The sequence below is a fragment of the Arachis hypogaea genome, chromosome 2 (genome assembly GCF_003086295.3).
Source record: "Arachis hypogaea cultivar Tifrunner chromosome 2, arahy.Tifrunner.gnm2.J5K5, whole genome shotgun sequence".
Classification (NCBI taxonomy): domain Eukaryota; kingdom Viridiplantae; phylum Streptophyta; class Magnoliopsida; order Fabales; family Fabaceae; genus Arachis; species Arachis hypogaea.
Genome location: NC_092037.1, coordinates 51,196,801 through 51,222,094, shown reverse-complemented (window position 1 = coordinate 51,222,094; position 25,294 = coordinate 51,196,801). Strand labels below are relative to the sequence as shown.

At 33.2% G+C, this 25,294-nt stretch overlaps 2 protein-coding genes and 1 long non-coding RNA gene across 4 annotated transcripts; 2 read left to right on the top strand and 1 right to left on the bottom strand.

The window, feature by feature from the left end:
- The first annotated feature begins 4,396 nt into the window (after positions 1–4,396).
- Positions 4,397–6,312, top strand: LOC140179065 (uncharacterized). Its single transcript, XR_011872786.1, has 2 exons — positions 4,397–4,636; positions 6,018–6,312. It is a non-coding gene; the product is annotated as an uncharacterized lncRNA (long non-coding RNA).
- Positions 6,313–15,275: 8,963 nt separating this feature from the next.
- Positions 15,276–19,375, bottom strand: LOC112744079 (glycosyltransferase BC10). 2 transcript variants are annotated; one of them, XR_003172606.3, is made up of 3 exons: positions 18,220–19,364; positions 15,644–15,729; positions 15,276–15,514 (listed from the first exon to the last, which is right to left on the bottom strand). XR_003172606.3 is itself a non-coding variant. In XM_025793564.3 (2 exons), exon 1 carries the CDS (start codon positions 19,226–19,228, stop codon positions 18,230–18,232), a length of 999 nt encoding a protein of 332 aa, XP_025649349.1. In that variant the 5' UTR covers positions 19,229–19,375; the 3' UTR covers positions 15,276–15,514; positions 18,220–18,229. The 2 variants fall into 2 exon arrangements, 1 of the variants encoding a protein (XP_025649349.1); XM_025793564.3 differs by lacking the exon at positions 15,644–15,729 and having other exon boundaries at positions 18,220–19,375.
- An 825-nt stretch (positions 19,376–20,200) lies between these two features.
- LOC112724994 (uncharacterized) lies at positions 20,201–23,156 on the top strand. Its single transcript, XM_025775436.1, has 3 exons — positions 20,201–20,539; positions 21,154–22,887; positions 23,010–23,156. Exons 1-3 carry the CDS (start codon positions 20,201–20,203, stop codon positions 23,154–23,156), a joined length of 2,220 nt encoding a protein of 739 aa, XP_025631221.1.
- Positions 23,157–25,294: the final 2,138 nt, after the last annotated feature.

The window sequence follows — 25,294 nt, the reverse complement described above, 5'->3', positions numbered from 1 at the left end:
CACAGGTGACGAAAAATGGGGGATGTGTGCATACGCTCAAAGGTGTGCGCGCGCACAGAGCTCTATTTCTACAATAATTTTAATGCCTCTAAGCCACCCAACATGACATCCAAAACAGTTTTTCAAGCCCCAAAACATTTTAAAACCTCAAAAACATATTATTCTACCAAAATTACGTAGTAAATACCAAAATGCAACTAAACTACTAAGCAAGATAGGTAATTATTCAAGAAACAAAAGCTAAAAAAAGGGAAGGGTTAGAAAGATATTACCATGGTGGGGTGTCTCTCACCTAGCACTTTAATTTAAAGTCCTTAAATTGGACTTTTGGTTGAAGCTCACATCAAGGAGGCTTGTGCTTCTATCCATCCTTGAGTTTCCAACCATGCTTGCTCTTCCAAAATCCTTCGGGATCCCAAACGAAGTACATCAAGCTCTCAAGCAACCTTAAGTAAGCAATCGGGACCCAAGATAGTTGGTTTTTGAATTGTATGTCTGGATCCCACACTTTAGTTTCCCGGTCATCCTCTTGTAAACCTTTGCTCTGTACTTGGATGAACACTTTCCCAAATTTCCTTTGAAGCACCCACTTGAATGTTGGACTCCTCCCAATTGAACCTTGCACCACTTATGCCTTGAACTCCATTGGCAACCAACATCTAATCCTTCACCATTTAACATTCCAAGAAGCACCTTAAATTGGTGATCCGTCTCTAAGATAGCAAATTGATTTAGGCCGATGAAGCTCATTGAAGATATTGTTACCCACTCAATTTGCCCTTGGGTTGGAGTCATCATATTAAACTCTTGCATGAAAGCTTTCACTTCTTGGGTGTCTACCTCTTCCTCACCACCTTTTTCTAGCCCTTCCTCACCAACCTCCTCTAAGTTTTCTCTACTATTATTCAATCCAAACTTAGGAGGTTATGTGAGGTCTACTTCCATATTTCTCTCAAACTCAAAAGAGAAAGGTTCCTCAAGATCATTGAGGGGATTGACCAAGGTGGACAAAAAATCATGGATGATGGAATTCACTTCTTGATCAAATTCCCTCAATTCTCCATTCACCTCTTCTGGTTCAATTATTTTACCTTCCTCCTCTTGTGACTCAATCCTTAGCTCCACTTCTTCTCTTTTAGCCTCCATATTCTCCTCCTCACTACACTCCTTAGTTGATCCTCCACATTTCTCAAGGGAGATGTCTTGATTGCTTGAGTGTAGCAAGGCTAAGCGGTTTACTGCTTCAGCTGTGGTAGCCTTGAACTCCCCTAGTTTCCTTCGGAATTCTCCTTGCTCTTGGAAAAAAGTTTGAAGGTCTTGTTGTTCTTGGGGCAAGGGTTTGAGAACTTCACATTTAGGTGAAAAAGAAGGTTCAATGGTTGGGAGAAAGGTTGTATAGTTAGAAGATGTGTTATGTGGGTGAGAGTATTGAGGTGGTGTCTAAGGAGGTGATGGTTCATATGGCAAGGTGTATAGACATTTTAATTCCATGGAGGTGGATGGTGTGGTGCATGAAGGTTTGGTGTTTGAGAGTTGTGTAGTGGGTACTGTTCATACCTTTGGGTTTGGTATGCACATAGGGGAGGGTTTGTCTCATTGTAACATGGAAGAGGTGGTTACCATGAGTGTTGCTCATACGCATACTGTTCCTGCCTCAATTGATTCTCCCATTCCATGATGAAATCCTAATATGAATTCATCATACCATACAATACAATCACAACCAAGCTCCAAGAAACAAGGGTGATAACTCATAAAAAAAGTAGAGAATAAAAGCAAAAGACATCAATAAACAAGAAAAACAAAAACCTAAATATTAACAAAAACAACCAAATAACCAAAAAGCAAGCTATTTACACTATGGACATATTCATGTTGGGTTAACCGTGGGGAGCTCTCTACCACTGGGAAGACTTCGAGGAGGAATCAAGCGAGAGAACATAAGATGTGAAGACACCACATCCAACTCAAAACCTTAAGGTGTCAAGTTAATGGGTCTCTCATCTTATAAACTCCTCACTCTTTCTTGCTTTTTTTGATGTGGGACTAACTTCGACACTCCTCACACTTGCAACACTAACAATCTCCCCCTCAAGTGTGAGCCTCCCACATTAAGCATCAACTCTCCTCTAACTCCTCCACCACATATGAGTATTCGTCTATCACACCGCTGCAAAATACCGCGAGACACGCCGCCTGGACCACCTTTGCCGGGAAGACTTTCGATGCTTCACCTTGAATACCCCTTAAAACCAGACCGATTAAACCATCGGCTCTGATACCACTTGAATATCCTGATATTGTTACAACCGTATACTGGAATAGTATAACTCAACTGTAGACCGTGCACTAGGAAGGGTCCCCAAGAAAGAGAGGTGGGTCACAATGGACACACTTAAATACCAGGTCTTTCCTTAGCCAGAACCTTTCTAAACTGTACTCTCACAGTGTCACACTGCCTTCCAGCAACAACAACAGCAACCAAAGATCAACCTCAAGCTACAAGATAAAATTATTTTCACATAGTGATATTCTCTGGTTGTCACTTGGTAACGGCCGTGGTTTTTTCTCTAGTAATTAGAGTTTCCACATTAAATTCTTGTGTTGTGATTGTGTCTATTTTATTTCTCTGTGAAAGGTATTTTCTCAAGGGGAAATAGTGTATTATTCCCAACAATTCACAACAACAAAAAATATAACACCGATTGCAAGATTAAAAGATTAAAAGAGCTATAAATCAGATAAAAGAACTAGCAAATGATCAAAAAGAAAATTAATGCAAATCAAAAGAAAGCAAGATCAAAACTTAGTGAAAATGCTATAAATGCATAAAGAGCCTTGACTTGGAAATGAGAATTAAGGAATCCTATCATCGTCATAACCACAACTATGGCAACTATGATGACTCAATCTCGCTTCATCAACCCCTAACATCGAGGGTAAGTCAAGCAAGCATAACTGACCTTAATCCATAAGTACTAGCTAACTTACTAATTACTTAGTAAAAAGTTAGCGTCAATAAAAACAAGAATCAACTAACTACCCAAGAATTACCACTAAATGTCGGATATTATGACTCTAGTATCCTAGGAACTCATTTTCCAAGACAATGTGTAAATATCTACGCAAAATCTAAAGTTGGCATTTTAACAAACACCTTGGGGATATAAAAACAAAATATAACACTCCGAATTTTAAAAAAATAATAAATTATTTATAATTTATTTTATTTAAAAAAATTATTTTTTAAAAAAAATAAATTAAATTTTATGATATTTTGAGTTTAAAATTTATTAAGATTTTTAAATAATTTTTTATATAATAATATATTTTAAAATAAAAAATGATAAAAGGATTATTATTATTATTATTATTATTATTATTATTATTATTATTGTTAATATTAAGTTTAAATATAAAAAAAAAGGAAAAGAATGGCCGAAGCCATTAAGAATGAAGAAAGAAATATAGAATGTGGTTTACTATGCTTACTACACTTACTATGTTTATTGTGCATGTATATAATAAAACCGACATATGTCCTTTTCATGACACCTAATCTTTTTCTTAATAAAAGCTTCAGCACTAATTCATTCTTTCTTCTAAATCACGAACGAAGCCAATTAAGAAAAAAATAAAAAGAAAGAAAACAACGTGGCTACATGTAATCATATATATACATATATACATGACACATATCCTTCTATATATTAATTATCATTACCATTTTTACTTCATTTGATTTCTTTCATCACCGAAACCAAAATCAAGGATTAAGGGAAAGAAAGAGTAACCGAAGGTGAGGGAGAGAAACCGTCGAACCTTCATGTTTTCGACTCTAATTACTTTAAATTTGTAATTCCGATAAAAAAATCTAATTCGGTAAAAGTGTTCGTATCTTCTTCTTTTACACGTTGGTGTTATTTTTATTCGGTAGAAATTAACGGTAACGTAGCACTTCTTTCTTTTGAGTTCAGTCAATTGGAATTTTAGGAGGCATAGATAATTTATGACATTTTCTTCTTTAGTAGCTCCATCAGAAAGCTTCTCTAGAGCTTCCGTTATTTTGGTTCCGTACGAAGATAAGGGGTTTTATTTTAAAATTAACAGTTTTCAATTTAACAATGTCCAAAAGTATAGTAAATAATTACAATGTATTAGTAATTATATTAGTAATTATCAAGGTTCTGAAAATCGGACCGAACCGGCCGGTCGAACCGGTTTAACTGGGAACCGGCAATGCAAGCGGTCCGGTCCTCTACCTATAACCGCTCCTGGAAAAACCACTAGAGAACTCCCGAACCGGCCGAGAACCGGTCGGTTGGACCGGACCGGTAACCGGTCGGTTCGGATAAAATGACGTCGTTTTTAAATTCGTAAAAAAAAAAAAGAAAGAAAAGGAACCACGCGTGAACCAACCCCTTTCCCCAATCATTCATTCATTTCATCATTTGTCACTATACTGTATACTCCCTTTGGAGATTGGAGAACTCTGAAAGCGAAGGAACCCTAGCCCTCCATCGGAAGCCGCCGTTCACATGTTGTCAGCGGCACCGCCGTTCCCAGGTCGTCGAACCCTAACCCAGTAACTCGGTAGGTACTCTTCATCTTCGCTGGCTTCATGGCACGGAACCAGGTTAGTGGCTCATCTTCATCTTCGGTCTTCTTCTTCAATTTTTGTTCCATTTTTCTTCAATTCTTCTTCGGTTTTGGTTTGAACTTTGAAGTTTGGTTCTGAAGCTTGGTTCTTCAATTCTTCTTCTTCGGTCTTCCCTCTTAGTTTCCAGTTTGGTATTCCCTTGTATTTTCTAGTAGAAATGTTATAAATTTTGAAATTTGCAAATTTGTATGTATGGTTCTGAACTTCTGATTGCTCTGTTAGTCAGTAATACTTACTCTGATTGCTGAATTGGTAATCAATAAATTTGCCTTTTTGCTTTAAATCGGGACTTTACTAGGATTTGTTAAATTTGTTGCTATAACTTGAATTTGTTACTGAATTTGTTGCTTTCCAGTCATAGAATCAAAATAGAATGCTCAGTCAGTACTTGATTGATTGGCTTTGCTAGTTGTGCTACTTTTACTGGCTTTGTTTCTAATTGCTGGGTGAAGGTTTAGTGTTTTGTAATTGTTGGCTTTGTTTTTTAGTTGCTGGTTTTGCTGATGGCTCCTAATTTATTTGTTCAAATTTGCTAATGACTTTGATCTGTAGTTGCTGGTTTTTCTTTGATTTGTAGTTGCTGGTTGTGCTGGTTTTGCTGGCTTTGTTTATAATTGCTGGGTGAAGGTTTAGTGTTTTGTAATTGCTGGCTTTGTTTTCTAATTGTTGGTTTTGCTGATGGCTCCTAATTTCTTTTTTCAAATTTGCTAATGGCTTTGATCTGTAGTTGCTGGTTTTGCTTTGATTTGTAGTTACTGGTTGTGCTGGTTTTGCTGGCTTTGTTTGTAATTACTGGGTGAAGGTTTAATGTTTTGTAATTGCTGGCTTTGTTTTCTAATTGTTGGTTTTGCTGATGGCTCCTAATTTCTTTGTTCAAATTTGCTAATGGCTTTGATCTGTAGTTGCTGGTTTTGCTTTGATTTGTAGTTGCTGATTGTGCTGGTTTTACTGGCTTTGTTTGTAATTGTTGCGTGAAGGTTTAGTATTTTGAATGTCTGATACTCTGATTTGTGGTTTTTGAATCTGAAATTAATTAAATTATTGATTTTGTGTTGTTGAAATTGTTGATTAAAATGGATTTGTTATGCTGCTGTTGCTATTTTTTAATTTTTAAGTATGATGTTTCTGAATTTTTGTTGAAATAGTTATTGATTTCAGGGTTTAGAGTGATTATTTGTTGTTGGTATTTAACTTTTGTTGCTGCTTCTTTTTTCTTTTCGGCTCTGTTAAGTTAATTGCTACATTCAAACTTGTGCATTGGCCTGTTCATCTTCACTTGCAATAACAAAAAGCTTCTCATTTGATGATCCATTAACTACGTCAATTTCTGGTACCATTCCTTTTGTTATGGCTTTAGCTGAAGAAATTGGAGGGGTTGGATGAGGAGACATTGATGCCTCAGAAGACACCACCACCATCAACATATCCTTGTTACTTGAAGATTTCTTTAGCACAGTAGTTGAAATCACAATCATAATTACATAATGTTTAAATAATTATCCCAAAAAAAAAGAAACTCACAAGAACATCTTGAAGTTTTGATGATTGATAAATCTTTATGTTGACATTTGATATTTGATATTTGATATTTCTTTATACTATTTAACTTGAGTTTGTATATTAATAAGATTATATGAATTTGATTGATGACATTTAATGTAGTTTTTTAGATTTGAAAACTATTTTAATATTTATATTATATTATAATTATATTTTTAGGATGTTTATTTATAATTTATTTATTATTTTATTTTAAAACGGTTTTTCCGGTTGAACCACCGGTTAGACTGGTTGAACCAATGAACCAATAAACCAGTAGCTAGAGCGGTTTGATGACCGGTCCGGTTTTCCGAACCTTGGTAATTATAATGTTATTGAGTTTGGATTTCTTTGCTATGGATGATTGGCTATGATTGTGATTGAGTTTTTGGTTGAGAAAGTGAATGGTAATTGATTTTGGTGTTACTATATAAATGATTTTACTAGGATTGGAATCATATGTCGATTATTGAGAACCTTGTGTTTGAAAAGTACTGATGGAAGGCTGGTAAACTTTCGATAAGTTATGAAAGTGAGGGAACCATAAGGCTGGTGAATTCGAGTTTTGAGGAGGGATTCTGCCCGTATTCTCGTAAAAACAAACAAAAATTGATTTTGTTTTGAAAACTTAATTTTTATATGTACTTATATTAAGAAATGATCTTTTTATTGAAAATCCGATTTATGAACCTATTTTAAGAAAATGATCCTATGTTGAAAAAGATCTGATTGCATATTTACTCATATTAAGAAAAGAATTTTATATTCAAAGTCTGAATTATAAAATTTATACTAAGAAATGACTTAGGTTTGAAACCGTTGGAAAGAGTTTGAAAAAATTATTGGTTTAATTCATTAGTAATTATTAGTTTGATTCAAGAGCAAAGGATTTGAAAGGAAGCTGAGTTTCATTGAAATAGAACATGGCTTAGTTTCAAAGGAAACGATTTGATTATTGAGAATTATTTGATATTTGAAAATGGTTTGATTATTGAAAAGGATTTGATATTTGAAATGGTTGAGAGATTGTTTGGTTGGGACCTTGAAAGGGTGGTATAGTCCGAATTTTAAAGGAAATACTGCTAAATTTTTTATAAAACTCTAAGATTTTATTTAAAGTGTTATTTAAAAGCAAATCTGATTTAAGAATATTATTTGATTTTTGATTTATTACGAAAAGAATTTTATTTTCAATTAAATTTATTAAGAAAAGTATAATGTTTTAAACTCAATCTTTTGAGAAGGAATTTTTCTTTAAGTTATGTTTTGAGTTCGGTTTGATAAGAAAGAAAAGAAGAAGAACGAAAAGTAAAGGAAAGAGAGATAATTAAAGGAATCTCTGTCACAGGAGAGCAGAGAACACATATCAAAGGAATATATTAATTAAAGGAATGTCTGCCACAGGAGAACAGATGCGACTTTGTTTGGGCTTTAGTGCCAAATGTATAGTGGGGACGCCCACACACTGAGAACTGTTTTCCAAATGTAAGCTTATTGATTTGAAAGTCACACTGTATGCGGTTTAGCCATAAGACTTATAAGCACATTGTATGCATCTGGAAAGCCATATCTGGGACGCGTGCCCGGGTAATGTCGGGAGCGGGTAGGCAACCGATACATGAGCTCATGGCCTGCTTAGGACAGACATGCATCATATTGTTTGCGCATTAGCATTTGATTGTGGTTGTATATTTTATTTTCCTGTGATTGTGTTGTTTGCTTGTGCTGTTTGCCTTGGTGTTTTGCTTGTGTGCTTAATTGGGTATTTTGTTATGCTGCGAACTTAGTAATGTAATTTAAAGAAAACTAACTAAAGTCTTTAAAGTGAGTTCAAAGAATTTTAAAGGTAATTATTTTTAAAAGTTATAAAGTAGTCATTTGCATATTATTTCTTTACTCTCACGGTATTCACCTTCCCTACTGGGAACATACGAGGACGACGTTTTCATCCCCTACAGATTTTTCTTTTCAGCAACAGGTTCAAAAATCTTTGGCGCGGAGCCGCAAATGAACATAAGAGTTTTATGTATATATATATATATATATATATATATATATATATATATATATATATATATATATATATATATATATATCTGTATTTTCTATTTTTGATTTTGTTTTAGACTTTATTTTCCCCTTGTCAGTTATTTTCTTTGGTTTTTAGAGGGATAAGAACTTGTATTTGACGATTTCTTAATAAGTCTATGTATATAAAATTATGTGAATATATACTTCTGTGGTTAAGTGATTTAAAATAAATTATTCTTTCGATTTCTTGATTAAAATTTTGATTCGTATTCGTGAAGGCTCAATATTAAATAAAGGTAATATAAAATATAAAGGTTTAGAGGTAAGTGACGTCTGGGCTTTTAGTACGATCACGAGGTGTTAAAAACTAGGGTGTTACATTATGGTATCAGGGCAGTTTGTTCCTGTTAGAGCCTTGGGAATGAACTGACTATGCTTCATTGCATACTCTGAGTGTCTATCATGCGGTAAGACTTGTCTTAATGACAAGAGTTTGAGTTTCAGATGCATGACTGTCTATTGATTATTGCTATTAGTCGACCTTTGCATTCCTCGTGGTATTAGGTTTGGCCAACTTAATACTGATGATTTGTGTATACGAGAACGCTAATGGATTATCATAGACGACATAGAAATAATAGGTTATGTGAATCACGGGATTTGCAAATGTTAGAAATTACGTTTTAAGGATTCGTTTCGACGTATATTCTTTATTCGTGCTATGTGACTTGGTGTCATCTCTTCTTTCATTATCTTCATTGGAATTCTCTTCTTTGAATTTTCTCAGAATGTGATCTGATTATTTTCCAACCGTATCTTATCATTCATGGGTACCATTGTTTGTCAGTAAATTTAATTGCCTACCTGACTTCTTTCGAATACTATCTTCAACATTACGCGTATTTCTCTTTATAGGTCTTATTTTTCTATGATTTAGATTCGAATTTGTTCCAATATATCAATTTTTGATGGCGAAAATTTTTGTAAGGTGGATGGAACATAACATTCTGAATTTTTAAAATAAAAATAAATAATAGGTTATTCATGATTTATTATTTTATTTAAAAAAATTATTTTCCTAAAAAAAATTAAATTAAATTTGATAATATTTTGAATTTAAAATCTATTAGAATTTTTAAATAATTTTTGATATAATAAGATATTTCAAAATAAAAAAATAAAAGGATTATTATTATTATTATTATTATTATTATTATTATTATTATTAAGTTTAAATATATAAAAAAAAGAAAAGAATGGCCGAAGCCATTATGAGAATGAAGAAAGAAATAAAATGTAGTTTACTATGCTTACTACACTTACTATGTTTATTATGAGAATGAAGAAAGAAATAAAATGTAGTTTACTATGCTTACTACACTTACTATGTTTATTATGCATGTATATAATAAAACCGACATATGTCCTTTTCATGACACTTAACCCTTTTCACATGTCGATTATAGTGTCAAATTCGACACAAAATTTGGTCGACAACTTCTGAATTAGTCTCTCTGTTGCGTATACTCAGGAGGAATAATTTCGAGGGATGAGTGCCCTACCACCTTCTCTTTTCAAAAGAAAACGTTCCGAGGGAGAGTGTCTTATCACCTTCCTCTGGATGCCGCATGATTCTGAGGTATAGTGTCCTACCACCTTGCAACCAGAGAGAAAACGCATGCTCAGGAGGAATAATTCCGAGAAATGAATGCCCTACCACCTTCGCCTTTCAGAGAAAAATATTCCCAGGGAGAGTGCACTACCACCTTCCTCTTGAGCGAAAAATATGAGTGAGAAACCTAGGTTCAACCCTTTTATCCGAACACAAGTAGGAGACTCCCACAACCCCTACAACGAAGAATAAAACTTATCACAATAACGTAATCCAATCTCAAATGCCACTGCTCATAGCACAATTCCGCTTACTCTCATTCTATTAACCATAATCCTTCATCAATATATCAAGTTCATCATCAACCTAGCTCCCCGTTAGTTCATAAGATAAATCCACCCAACTGACATACCAAGCCTAAGTCACGTCTTTTAAACTCATACCAAAAAAATTACCAATTAGCTCACTAACCCATCTTTATTAGTCTTAAAGTCTAATTACTAGTTAGCAATCTTAAACAGCATTTAGAGGAAGTTTGGAAAGTTATAAAACCCTTAAGAATGAAGAAAATACATTTTTTAGCAAAATAGGATGTATGCATATGCATACATACAATTTAGCTCATTTCGCGTACGCATAGGTGCCAAACAGAATGGCACTCTCGCTATCTCGCGTATGGGGTGTTCGCGTACGCATGCAATCCCAGACTTGGAAAATTTTGCAAAGTTGCATAAATCAGTTTTAAACACCAAACTTTAAACGTTCATAACTTCCTCTGGAAAAATCAATTTTCCTCAAACTTTATATCGTTTTAAAGCCATTGAAATTATCTTTAATTTAAAATAGATTCCAATTAATTTCGAAAATAGAGGCTTAAGTTATGATCCGCCAAAATTCACTAAAAACTGATTTTTACCAAAAGTTCACTAAGTTCTCAAACTTCCAAAATTCACAATCAAACCAAAGCCAACACACCAAAATCCCAATCCTATACTTCATGTACCTTATCAATCAAACACACATCACTACCAAAATACCCAAATCACTTCCATTCCTCAATTCATTCCATAACCCAATTACAATAACATTATTCCATATACAAGTCATATACACAATTATCATCATTCATCATCAAATCATATAATCATCCTCATTATTATTCCAATTCTTTCCACACAACACCACTACAACATCTATCAATTTCCATCAACAACACCAATCATCAATTTTCTCATCAACATCATAATCAAACTCTAACATACATAACTCATAAAATCTTCATTACATTTCACATGCCGCATACATAATCCAATCTACCATTTATTTAATTCAATCCTATCTTAAAGTCAACTAGTCTATGTATCCAAAAACATTACATATTACATAAAGAAAATCGAAACCATACTTTGGCCAATTCCTAATATGCTCAAACACCAAACTCGATTTCAACAAGTTTTCACCAAGCTCCAAACCACCAAAGCCAAACCAAAAGCCACCACCCACTCCAAGAAAGGGGTGACATGTGTCAAGAGTTATAAGGGTGACTCATCAAGTTTTAATAATAAAATATTACTAAAGATATAATTACTAAACCTAGATGTATTAAATCACAAGTATTTAACTTAATAGAATAAATATATGAGCTACTAGTATAAATGATACTAGTAACATGATTATCTTGTCTATAAAAGATCTATGAAAATACCTTAGCATAGCTAAGTTCATCAAAAAATGCTAGAATTAGTTTGTACCATTAGATTTTGGACCCGGATATTATATTATTATCATAAAATATTATTATAATAAAATATTATTATTTAATAAAATAGTATTATTTATTTTTTTGCGTATTCAAAATTGGCTCGTTAAAAGGAGTTTAATAGTATCACTCGAATTTATGAAAATTCCGGCCAAAGTGGCTCGAAAACTCAATTTTTTGTGACTTAGATCAATAGAGGTGCTTGATGATGCAGTATAGGTGTTTGCTTCGCTGAACTTCCAAAAAAATTGTTTCTTTAGAAAAAAAAGTCCCATCTTTTCGAGAATTAGGTTGTTATAATTGGTATCCGTTAGGATACAATTTTACCAAAATATGATGTCAAAATAGTGTGTTTATCTTTCAAGTGGGTTCATATGCCTCTCCTCTGTCCTTTAGAATGCGCACCAACTCTCTGCAAGTGACTTGGTTGTTCTCAGCTTTCTCCATATGGTCTTAATTCATGACTGAAGGTGGCGAAAGGATTCTATACCACATTTGATCCTAGCCAACATTTTAATGATCAAAACTTGCATTTTTGTCTGGTTGTCTATTATATAATTGTACACATAAGCATGAATGATAATGTCGGTTTGCAGACCAGTAGTACCTCCTCCTTCTATACTCAGATTCTACTGCTCCGTGTGTTTCTCTTTTTGGTTGGGCTCATCCTCATCTTGGTTGCTGCCTAAAATGATTGCTACTAGACTCTACAATTATGTCGAAGTGTTCCTACACAATGGAGTCACAAAATGATTCGCATGTACTTTTGTGGGAATAAATTAAATAAAGAAAGATTAAGAGAAGAGATTAAGTGTATGCAAACTTGTGAAAAAAACTTTTATTATTGAAATAATATAAGCAACACAAAAGCTAAAAATGTGAAATGGTAGTAAAGAACAAGCATTGAAACATTTACTGATGTCACAAAGAGGATGAATGAACTCTTTAAAGTGGACAAAACTTAGGTGAAATTTGCTGTCGAGTGTTCCAGTAAAATACCCAAATACTAATTTTATAGGAGTAAACTACCAAAATAGTACTGAAAAGTTCATATCTCCGACAAAAAGAATCCCAAAAGATGTTAACGACAAATAAGTCCTTGAAAGATTTAAAAACGCGACAAAAAAAACTAGATATTAAATATCTATTCTAAAAAATGATTTTAAAGATCAAAATTTAAGGTAATATTTTGCAATCATTATTAGAAAAATAAGGTCCTTTCATCCTTAAATTTAGTCTTTTTTTTCAAGTGAATTTAAAAAAAAAATTATTGTGAATAAACACATTTTTTTATAAATAAAAAGAAAATCAAGAGATAAAATCTTGTTCTGAATTTTTGTGTACACCTTCTAAATATTTACTCAAATGTTACTACAAAAATCTAGATCAAATAAATGAATTGTTTGTTAAATATGTAAATTTTGTTTTATTACTTTTAAACAATATAATATTTATTAGTTTTTTTATCGTATTTTTAAATTATTCATAAACTGTTTTGTCGATAACATCTTTTAGGAACATTTTGGTCAGTAATTGAATCTTTCAAGTATAGAATTGATAGTAAACCCCTTTTTATAAATTCTCTTGTTTGAATTTGATGAATAAAATGAAGAACAATAAAAAGAACTAAAATAGTGCAAAAAAAAAGATGATCTCGAAAAGAGTCTTCTTTAAGAATAGTGAGTTAAAGTCCTTTTTATAGTCTTAAGCTATTTCAAAGGAAAAATACATTGTCTAATAGTTATAATGGCATATCTAGTCTACTCTTCTTATCTCAATGCTAGTTATTAAATAGGATAATTAGTAGGTATTTTTGGGTATTTTTATTATTTTAAGTTTCTTTCACTAAAAATGGGTTTAAAAAACAAATTGATCTTCACAATTTAAGGTAACAATTTTAACACTATTCTAGATATTCATGTCAAAGAACTAATCAGGTAAAAAAGAGAATAACATGCGATATTAGTGAAGGAACATCTAGTTTATTTTATTTTTAGTTAAATAACATTTTCTATATTTTAAATTTAACCAATCTACTTTCATCAATTTAATTCCTTAAGAAATTATTTATAATTTCATTCTTTTGACCCAATGCCTATAACAAAACTTCATTCTGTTTTTGCCATGTTTTAGACTATTTTAAAATTATTCATTCATAAAAAAATTATATTTTAATTGTATGATCACCTTTAATACATTTCAAATCTAAACTGAGATGTCATCCACAGAAAGAGACTCTTTCCTCTTAGCCAAGTGATAATTCAATATTCAGCTTTAAAGTGAAAACCATTAAAAATTCTATTGTCTCATCCATGAAAATCCCTGCAAACAGGCATAAAAATAATCACTATTCTTAATTTTATGATGAATACTCCGTTTTTTGCATGAAAAAATTTATTATCTATTATTAATTTTATGATTTAGAATATGTCACTATTTAAAATTAAATTTTTCTTTCCAAAAAGAATTATCTCTTCTTCTTTTTCTCTTTTTTTCTATATCTCTCGTTCTTTCATTCATTCTATCTCTCTTATATATTATTATTAATAATTAGTTACAAATTTAACAATTAAAATGTATAACATAACATTCTCTAATTACAATTAAAATTAAACTAAAATTAAAAAATTATAATTGAAATTAAAATATAACTATATTATATTAATAATTTACAATCAAAATATATTCCATAACACTTTTTTATTAAAATTAAGAGAAAATATTTTTCTCTAAAATTAATAAAGTTCCTTCCTACATCCTCTTATTTATCTCTCTTCCCTTCTTTATTTTTCTCTACCCTTCTCTTTCTATATATAACTTATCATTTATATTTTATATTACTAATTTGACAAACTAAAATATGTCACGAAATTTTTTTCATTAAAATTAAAATAAATTTTTTTCTCTAAAATTAACAAACTCCCTCTCTCCTTTATCTTTCTCTCTTTTCTCTTTAAAATTTTATTTCTCTATCTTTTTGTTCTAAAAAAAATAAAATTAATAAAATAATATAATTTAGATAAATTCGTAATTTTAAAAAATGTATTAAATTTATAATTAAATGTCATTAAAAAATAATCCCATAATATTATTCACATAAATATTATTATATACATATTTTTTATTTTTTCATTAAATTTTAAATTTTTACTACTTATTTTTTTAATCTATATTCTTACTTCTCTTTCTTTAAATATTTATCTCATATCATTTGAAAAGAATATTATTATTATGATCAATAATTAAAATCAAAATTCAACTATTTAAAAAAATTAATTTTAAATTAATTTTATAACTATCAATATAAATTTTTTATACTGATCTAATTATATAAAAAAATTATTATTTTTAAATAACAAACATAATATTAAAATTAATTATTAATAAAAAATTAAACTCTTTTCCATAAAAATAATAACTAAATAGCTTATTATTTAATTTTTTTATCTACAAAAACTCTATTATGTATTATTATTTGCCGACGAAAACTTTTATCCCTTAAGAGCTTTTTATAAAAATTAGATTTTATAAATTTTTTGTGCCATAACGTATAATGTCGAAACAAAGTCGATATAACTTTAAAAAATTTATATTCCCGTAATAATTATTTATATTCCCATAGTATTATTACGAATAAAAATACTACACTAATAATAAACAAAACGTACCCCGAATTTACAATTGAACTATTGCTCATTAATTGACAATTTAGGCCTCCTTTGGAGACCAGCCTTGCCTTTTTTCTGCAGCCATACCAAAACACCTTGTTCATTCACACACTTGAAATTCGAATTACAATTACACTTTACAGTTAAAAAAGCAATCGAATTTTCTATACACATCAAGAAGACTCCAAGACATTGGCATTTTACATTAAGATGTCTTTAGTATTCCCGAACTCATCAAAGATTCCCTGAAAAAAAAAGGCATATACCCGAAAACCGAAGGGCAAACCAAGTTAGGTGTCTCCAAAAGTTGAAGCTCCCGTTTAGCTTAAAATAAAAGAAAGAAAACTAAAGGAAAGAAAGAAAAGGTAAATAACTGAGTAAAAGGGAACCAATTTGCTTTGAAATATGGACATCCTATCTGTTCACACGCTTTAGGTGGCTAAAGCTGGTATTGATTGTCCTGAACAAATTGGTGCATAAATATACTCAAAATTAGGACCCATATGAAACGTGAATAAAATGCTCGTCACTATTTTTTAAGTTTTGAGATAAAGAGGATTGAGTACAACAAACGACATAGCCACACATCATATGGTGTTCACCACGCAGAAGTTATCAAATTGACAACAGACTTAGGCACATTTAGATACCTCTGATAAGTATACTTCCTAATTCAGTTATGTACTAATGTTGAAGACTTCTTTATGTATTCTCTCATGATTTTTGATACAACCTCTGCAAGGATGGATCATAAAATGACAATAGAAGTGCATATCTACATGATGAATGCTAGAGGGTCATCAGAATTTATTGGTTTTGGCCATCAGCTATCCATTAATATTTAAAAGTATGGAATAAAGTATGTTGTTGGATTACTAAACTAAAGGAATTGAGTTGCTAGCTAAGTGATGGTCAAAAACAATAAATTCTGATAGTCCCCTAACATTTCTCGACCAACATTTATAAAGCCATCCCTAATACATTAATTAGAATAATGTATTGGAATTTATATGTATAGAATTATAGACATACAATATTTCAATAATTTATTAGAAAATTAGAAAATAAAACTGTAATTATATTAAAATCTGATTAAAACTCCAGAATTCTAGGGTGACATTGCAAGTTTGGTATAAGAAGTTTTGGAGAGAAAGCCTTTGAAGGATTTAATATAGTTCGCAAGTATTATTATTCGGAGGTCAAGAGTTTTTGGTGACCTTCCATAACCGCTCTTTTCTAGGTTTTCATTGAATTTTATTTGACCGTACATTTTTATCCCTACTAAATTATTGTACTATTTATAAAATATACTAATTCCAATAAATTATTTTATGAAAGAATATATTGTCAAAATATATACTAAGTCCTCTATTGCCCTTCTTTTATATTTCAAACTCTTGATCAAGCGAAACTTGTAAGTCCTGGTTTTATTTTCCCTTCCTCCCCTCCAAAGCTTTCCTTTTCTTTTTGCAAGCTTGCAAACACACGCCAACTTGAAAAGAGGAGTTTTGGAAGGTTTAGAGGTTCAATACACCTCCCTCCAACAAAAACATTTTCCTCCAAATAATTAAACTCGTGAACAAGATCAAATGCCCCAAAGCCTTAGACTACATGCCTACACCAAACTAATGAATTTACCCTGAGTTGCTTTAATAACACAAGTAATATTGTTAACGCAATTCTACAAGAATAATTCCTCATGGCCCTTAGACTCAACTAAGCCAATCCAAACTAACTAGTACTTTATCCACTCCAAAGTCGGGTATCTGAATAATAACCAATCATGGAGACTTGCTATAAGCAAAAGCCGTTTTGGGTCTACAATAGTAACGTGGAAGGGTGCAACCAAAGAAATTATGAGAACTAGTGCAGATATAAATCAATTGAAAGTGAAACCACAAGACGGAATATCTACCACCAGCATCATATCTCTAACATACACACAAGGTATCTAAATCCACAGGATAAACTTTACCAATTCTTTGTTTCACACTGGATGCAATTCAGGAATTGACCTTAGGGAGGTTCTACGTAGTGAAATTTCTACTCTTATTTCAGATCAATACATTCTCTTTTCCCTTTTGTGATAGGTTTTTTTCTCACTTTTTCTGTGTGTAAATGATCAGATTTAGAAATCTTATATTGGATTTTACAATATTTAGAGAGAAATTATCTATCATCCTAAAAATCTTTATTTTTTGCAAAATAAATAGAGTAAATGGTCAAATTAATCCATGAAAGATCACTCGTTCTCCAAATTGGTCTCCGAAAGATTTTATTAATCAAATTCGTCCTTTAAAGATTTTAAATTAGTCATGTTAGTCATTTCATTACTTTCTTTGTTTATGGTGTCAAAATTTGCTAATATAACACGTTAAGTCACATCCCAACACACATCTAGGAGTCTTAATTAACTATTAACATAATAATTTATGAAATTAGATAAAACCAAAACTTAATTGAGAATATAATTTGAGGCATTGGAATTACTCAATTTTGGTTTATTTGATCTAATTTTATAAATTAATAATATTAATAGTCCTACTAGATGTGTGTTATGATGTTAACATACCACACTAACAAATTCTGATGCTATTAGCCATGAAAGTGATACTAATATGACTAATTTAAAATTTTAAAAAAACGAATTTGATTAAAAAAATCTATCAATAACCAATTTCTAATTTATAGAAAGAGTAATTTTTCAAGGACTAATTTGACCATTTCCTCGAAATAAACAATATTGGGTGCTTTTACTTATGTTTTCAAGCTATTGAATGAATTTGGATATGCTCTATTCCACAATTAGGAATTAAAAATATGATTTGATAATTAGGGAAGAAAACATTAAAATTAATAGTCAAAATGATGACATTTGCATCAAAGATAAGATCATAAGAAAAGAATATTTGACAGTAATTTGACATAGCATGCTTAAAAAAGTACTTACCGATGTCAATTCAGTCCCGGAAAATGACATCATCAGCGATTTCCATAAGCGGCGCGAGACACTCCGGCGAGAACTTTCTCGCGAAGAGGAACGGGTAGCTCGAATTTGACACTCTTAGCCGGCGAATGAGCCCCGGCGAAACCTCCGACGGCGTATACAGATGAGGATGCCCGTCCCAGCAACCGGTCCAATTAACCCTTGTGAGTGTGAATCCGGTGCACCCCTTCCTGTCCTCCATGGACAGCAGCGTCGGAAAGTAGTGCTCCTCTGGGTAACACGGTTCCTCTGTCACGCATGGAAGCCGGAACTTCCTCCACAGCTTCTTGTCCCTCACCACAACCGCCGCATGATTCCGGGCCAGGACAAAGAACTGTGACCCGACCCGGAATTCCTCGTACGGCACTTCCGGCAGCATGGCGTTTTCTCCACGAGCTACATACCTGTCATACAGGTTGGTCTCGTTGGAGAGTATCTCTATGAAACTGGAGTGGATTGAGTTGCAAAATAAGTAACTGTAAACGAATCGAAACGACAATAGAGGAACACAGTGTTGGGAGACGAGGGCGAAATATTGGTTGTGGGGATCGTCGATGAGGGCGGATGCCAAGAGGCGGCGGGCGGCAGATATGAGGGAAGGTGAGGCGCGGTTGGTTTTCTTGGAAGGGATGAAGCGGCGTCGAAAGACGCCGCCAGGATCGGCGACGGTGGAGGACGGGTCCGCGTGGATGTAGATGTTGAAGAGATGGCGATGGCCGGAGAAGAATTTCTCCCACAGGGGGGCAAAGGAGAGGTTGGAGTTTGTGAGGAAGAGGAAGGCAATTTTGGGGTTGTTTGTGGTGGTGGTGGTGGTGTGAGCAGCGGTGACGCTGGCGCGGCGGAAGAGGGTGTGGTCGTGAGTGTCGGAGGTGAAGGGGAGGTAAGAGGTGGTGAGGAATTGTGGGGAGAAGAGTAGGACGAGAGGGAGGGAAATGAAGAAAGTGAGGGAGACAAGTATGGGCGATGACAACATCGGAAGGTATGTGTTTGCTTGATTTTTGGTTCGCTTGGTTTTGGTCTTTTGGACTGAGGAAGTGTGTGTACTGTAGTGTGTGTGAGTGTACAAGATTACGACCAGGGTTGGCAGGGAACAGAAGAGGCGCTGGAGCCTGGAATATGTGGCTTTTGTAGTTTTTTTCACCTTGTTTTCTTGCCTTTTTCTTTTGTTTCTTTTGGTTTTCTAGAAATAATATATTATTTTGTTATTCCTAAACATCTTTTTTAATATTAAAGATATCAACAAAAAAGGACCATCACCGAAAAATAAATATTAAACATAACGTATGAGGGATAAACTTTAATTTTTTCCTTTTTCGAATTGAATGAGTGATATAATTTAATATTATAATTTTTATTTTTTAAAATAGTTGAAGAAATTAAAATTGAAGAATTTGATTTTAAGATTTTAATTTTTTTAATTTGTTATGTACCTCAAAAATTTAAGAGTTTTAATTTTGTCTGTATCTTAAATTAAATTGTACTATATTTGAGATTAACATTTCATTAGTCTATAATTTTAAAAAATATTATTGTCAATTTAATATCAAAAATAATTATTAATGTTTGAATAGTTTAAAATAATATATCTTAAAATAAAAATGTTTAATTAAATAAAAGAATAGACAAATGTACACATAAATAATTACACAGAGAATAAAAGTACATAATAATAATTTAATGAATTAAATGTAATCAGCATGGTTCTGAAAATCGGACCGGATCGGCCGGTTCAACCGGAAAAACCAAGAACCGGTCGTCTAATCGGTCCGGGTAATGCTAATAACCGCCTGGCAAAAAACCGACCAAAAAACCGGTCGAACCGGCGGTTAACCGGCGAACCGGAAGAATCGTCTGATTTTTTTGCGGTTTAGTGGTTTGCAAATTCAGCTGCCAAACGACGTCGTTTTGGCATTTAAAAAAAAAAAAAAAGAAAACCCTTCGCCAAATGACTAACCCTAATCTGATACTCCCCCCTTTCTTTCCCTTTCTTCCCCTTTCCCCTAACCTAATTGTTCTTCGGCGCCACCCACAGCCATCAAGGCCACCAAGGCCACCATACCCGAGCCCGCGACCACCACCGGTCGAGCCCGCCTCCTCGTCGCCATCCACAACCATCGACAGCAACAGCGATTACCATCGACCCAGCCCCCTCCTCGTCGCTACCCTCAACCATCGACAGCAACAGCGACCACCACCGGCCGAGCCCACCTCCTCGTCGCCACCCACAAGCATCGACAGCAGCCGCGCGACGACCACCGGCCGAGCCCGCCTCCTTCTGAATTTGGTAAGACTCTGTTCTATCACCTATGCTTCTTGATTTTGATTTTCTGAGGTTCTATGCTGCCTTTATGAAATTGGATTTTGATTTTCTGAAGTTCTGTGAGCTTGCCTATTATATGCCTCCTTCTTGATTTTCATGATTGATGTTTTTTATTTTGAATATGTTTTGCATTGCTGCTTCTGTTACCTGCTTTATGAATCATGATGAATATTTTTTGGCTGCTTCTGTTACCTGCTTCTGTTTTGCATTGCTGCTTCTGTTACCTGCTTCTGTTTTGCATTGCTGCTTCTGTTATGATGCTTCTGTTTTGTATTGCTGCTTCTGTTACCTGCTTCATGAATCATGATGAATATTTTTTGCTGCTTCTGTTACCTGCTTCTGTTTTGCATTGCTGCTTCTGTTACCTGCTTCTGTTTTGCATTGTTGCTTCTGTTATGATGCTTCTGTTTTGTATTGCTGCTTCTGTTACCTGCTTCTGTTTTGCATTGCTGCTTCTGTTACCTGCTTCTGGTTGCTGTTTCATTATTTTTTGAATTGCTGTTATTGATTTTGAATATGTTTTGATGTTTTGCATTGTTGCTGAAGTTTTCTGGTCTTTGGTTTTCTGATTGTTATAGATGGAACAATCACAAAGTAACCCACAGCCACAAGATTCTCAAACTAATTCATCCAGAGGTAAATCTGATCCAGCTTGGCAGTATTTTACAGTGAAGTATGACAAAAATAACAAGGCTCAATATACATGTATTTTTTGCTTGAATACTTACAACGGAGGGGGGATATATAGAATGAAATATCATCTTGCAAAGATCCCTGGACAAATTAAAATTTGTAACAAAGTAACTGAAGATGTTGAACTTCAATTCAAAAGACTTTTGGAGGAAAACAAAAAAAATAAGGCAGAAAAAAGAAAATATACAGCTGATTGTTATGATGTGGAAAGTGAAACACAAGCGGAAGAAGAGGGTGAAGCGCCTAATCCTGTACAACCTCCGGCTCCTGCAACAATGGGAGACAAAGGAAAGAGAAGAGCGATTGCTGCTACTCCAATTGGAAGTTATTTTAAGGAAAGGACTACACCAGGCTCTCAACCAGCTTTGAAACGTGTCTTGGCCAGTAAACAAGTTAAACACAAGGTTAAGTTGGGGCTTGCAAGATGGATCATTGATGCACGGATTCCATTCAATGCAATTCAATCGCCTTACTTTCAACCTGCCTTGGACGGCGTTGCTGCAATTGGACCTGGTTTCAAGGGACCGTCGTATGACGAAATGAGAGTTCATTTGCTGGCCGATCTTAAAAAGGAGTGTCAGTTGCTTGTGGAAGGTTATAGGAGCTCGTGGAAAAGGACTGGTTGTACACTGATGGCAGATGGCTGGACTGATCAAAGGCAGCGTACGTTAATTAATTTTCTAGTTTATTGTCCTGCTGGTATGTCATTTGTTAAGTCTGTTGATGCTTCTGATATGATAAAAACTGCCGATACCTTGTTTAAATTGTTTGCTGAGGTTATTGAGTGGGTTGGGTCTAGTAACATTGTGCATGTGGTTACTGATAATGCTGCGAATTATGTATCTGCTGGAAAACTCATTCATGAAAAGTATCCAAACATTTTTTGGTCTCCTTGTGCTGCTCATTGCATTAATCTTATCTTGAAAGACATAGCAAGTCTTCCTCATATAGCTGACCTTGCCTCTCGTGCTTCAAAAGTGACTGTCTTTGTTTACAATCATATGATTTTCTTGTCATGGCTTAGAAAAAGAAAAGAATGGAAAGAAATTGTTCGACCAGGAGTAACACGTTTTGCTACTGTATTCATTACTTTGAAAAGTATATATGATCATAAAGAAGACTTGCAATCATTGGTGATTGACAAATATTTCACTTCTCATAAATTATCCAAGAGTGTCAATGGGAAGATGGTTAGTTCAATTATCTTGGATAGTAAGTTTTGGGAGGATTGTTTTACTACTGTTATGCTTGTTGGTCCTCTAATTAAGTTATTGAGGCTTGTTGATGCTGATGAGAAACCTTCTCTGAGTATCGTGTATGCGGGCATGCAAAGAGCCAAACTTAATATCAAGACAATGTTTAGAAATAGGAAATCTGCATACACACCTCATACAAGTATCTTGAAAATGTGGTGGGATAAGCATTTGAAGCGTGACCTCCATGCAGCAGCATACCTTTTGAATCCAGATTACTTCTATAGTGAGGGGTTTGTTGAGAAGGCAAATATATTGAGGTCTTTGCTTGATTTATTTGATATTGAAACTCTTTGCGATGACTCGGTTGCCGCAATGCAAGAGATACAGTTGTATCAGATCGAAAAGGAAGTTTTGGAAGGGAAAGTGCATTGAAAGCAATTAAGAGACTTGAACCTGGTAAGTATTTATATTTCTATGTTCAATTTACTTTGAATGATTTTTAAATATTGAATGAGAGTTGATGGTTGAATTACATATTCTGATAGGTGAATGGTGGAGGCTACATGGTGAGAGTGCTCCTAACTTGCAAAAAATGGCAGTTCGTCTTCTTCATCAAACATCTTCATCATCCGGCTACGAGAGGAACTGGAGCCTCTTTGAACAAATCCATTCAAAGAGGAGGAACTGATTAGAGCATCAAAGGCTAAGTGACATTGTTTATGTCACTTATAATCTACGCCTTCAATCTAGAATGCATCGCAAGAAGAAGAATTATGATCCAATTGACATTCAAAGCATTGACACAGTAGATTTTTGGGTAATGCCGGATGAAGGTGATCCTGAATTTACTAATGGAGACATCGAAGGCATTGAAAATTTAATTTATACGGATAATGCTATGCCTTCATATCCTACAGGTGATTGAAATAGAAAAACTTGTTTCATTTCCTCTCAATATCTGATGTAAAGTTGTAATTTTAATTTTTTCTTGGTTTTCTATTTTATTTTATTAGATGGAGGAGATGTGGAACTTGATGTGGATTTCCCTAATGTTGCTGATTCTTCAAATACAGCTTCTTTTGGTGGTACTTCTGATGATGGTGGCTTTGGATTACTTGCTTATGATGGAGATGTTGGAACACTTAATGATAATTATGATTTTTGATGAGTTGCACCTTTGATTAGTTGAAAACTTGCTAGTAATTGTATCTTTTGAATGTAGAACATTATGGGTTTGTCATTATGTACGTTTTATTTTTTGTTTACTTATAAACTTTGATGTTTGAAGTTGTTTGTGAACCTCTAATATTAAGTAATGGATAATTTATTATGTGAAATATCAAATTTTATTAAGTTAGAGATCATTGAATTTATATACTTAAGACTATTTTAAGTTTTTTAATAATTTTATTTAATATTTAATTAAACCGGTTGAATCCCGGTTGAACCCCGGTCGAACCAGTAAACCATTGAACCAGTGACCTCACCGGTTTACTGACCGATCCGGTTCTCGCAACCTTGGTAATCAGTTATATGTTCTGCTAATTACATCTATCATTCTATCATTTCATTAATGTTTCTGTTAATTGGGGATAACAAGTGACACGTTTTGTCCCAAGTGGCACTATACAGTTATTGACCTCAAAATTTTAGAAATAAAAGTAATTAAAAATAATAAAGTTACATCTTCTACATCCTCTTCGCATAAGTTTAGATTGGAAAATTTGTAAATCTTCTCCGACAAAAATATTCACAACTCAACAAAGGAAGAACATAAACTAAACTTGTGCTAGTATTTGTGGTGGTTTTTCTTCTATATTGAAGAATTAGCAGACGAAGAAATTTAATTACAACAATGACAAGTGTTTGCTTGGATTTGATGTAGTGATGCTCGAGTTTAGTAAAACCCACGAAGCGATGTCTGTTATGGGATATATGTCATTGCTTGCTATTCTGTTTTTGACAAAAAATTTGTTATGCAACTTCTGTGAAATAGCTCAATTCGTTCTCTGATGAATCCATGCAGAAGGTTGACGTTAGGTTCAATTATTTCATCTGGACTTATGAAATTAGTGATGTTGAAAAAATTTGAAAAGTTCAAAAAAAAAGTGAAGAAATCCATGAAAGGATGGATGTCAAAATAAGATAGAAAAGCTGACTTTGGGTTCAAAAGATGAAAACATGAAGCATATGTTAAAAATAATTGCTGAGTAATGCGGATTTTATAAACCACAAACTACCGACAAGTACACCGAATCGTACCAAGTAATAAATTCATGGTGAGTGAGTGTCGATCTCACGAGAATTAACGGATTAAGCAAACAATGGTCAATTGATTATTCTAGTTAGACAATCAAGAATAAGTGTTTCAATAATAAATAGTATAAAAACATAAATTTTAACAAAAGCAAATTGGTTGAGAAAGCAAGATGATAAAGATAGTTAATGTGTCAGAAATGTTCACTCCTTAGGAAGACAATCCTTGTGTCTATTTAGATAAGGTAAGCAAAGATCAATCACGATCAATCATAAATAATCAAATTCCAATTCCTTAATAATTTAATTTCTCTTTAACTTAATTAACAGCTAATTCCTTAGTCAATTGCTTAAGAAAAAGAGGTAAAGCACAATTCTGATTCAATTTCAAGTAAGATTCAAAAATAGTCTTTAGGTTGAATTATATGTCATGTATTCAAACTAGTCCTAGTAATTGAAATTCACAAAGTATCGCACACTCTTTGAATATATTCCTAGTGATATCAAAAAGTAGTGTGAAAGAGATTCTAAGCTAATTCAAATATTAATTTTTTTCAAAACAATATTTAGAATC

What these genes read in the sequence shown, in the direction of transcription:
- LOC112724994 (XM_025775436.1), top strand. Translation starts at nt 20,201, where the DNA reads ATGACTAACCCTAATCTGATACTCCCCCCTTTCTTTCCCTTTCTTCCC. An exon ending in CCCGCCTCCTTCTGAATTTG is followed by an intron (nt 20,540 to 21,153) that starts GTAAGACTCTGT and finishes TGATTGTTATAG; the next exon opens with ATGGAACAATCACAAAGTAA. An exon ending in AGGAAGTTTTGGAAGGGAAA is followed by an intron (nt 22,888 to 23,009) that starts GTGCATTGAAAG and finishes ATATTCTGATAG; the next exon opens with GTGAATGGTGGAGGCTACAT.
- LOC112744079 (XM_025793564.3), bottom strand. Translation starts at nt 19,228, where the DNA reads ATGTTGTCATCGCCCATACTTGTCTCCCTCACTTTCTTCATTTCCCTC.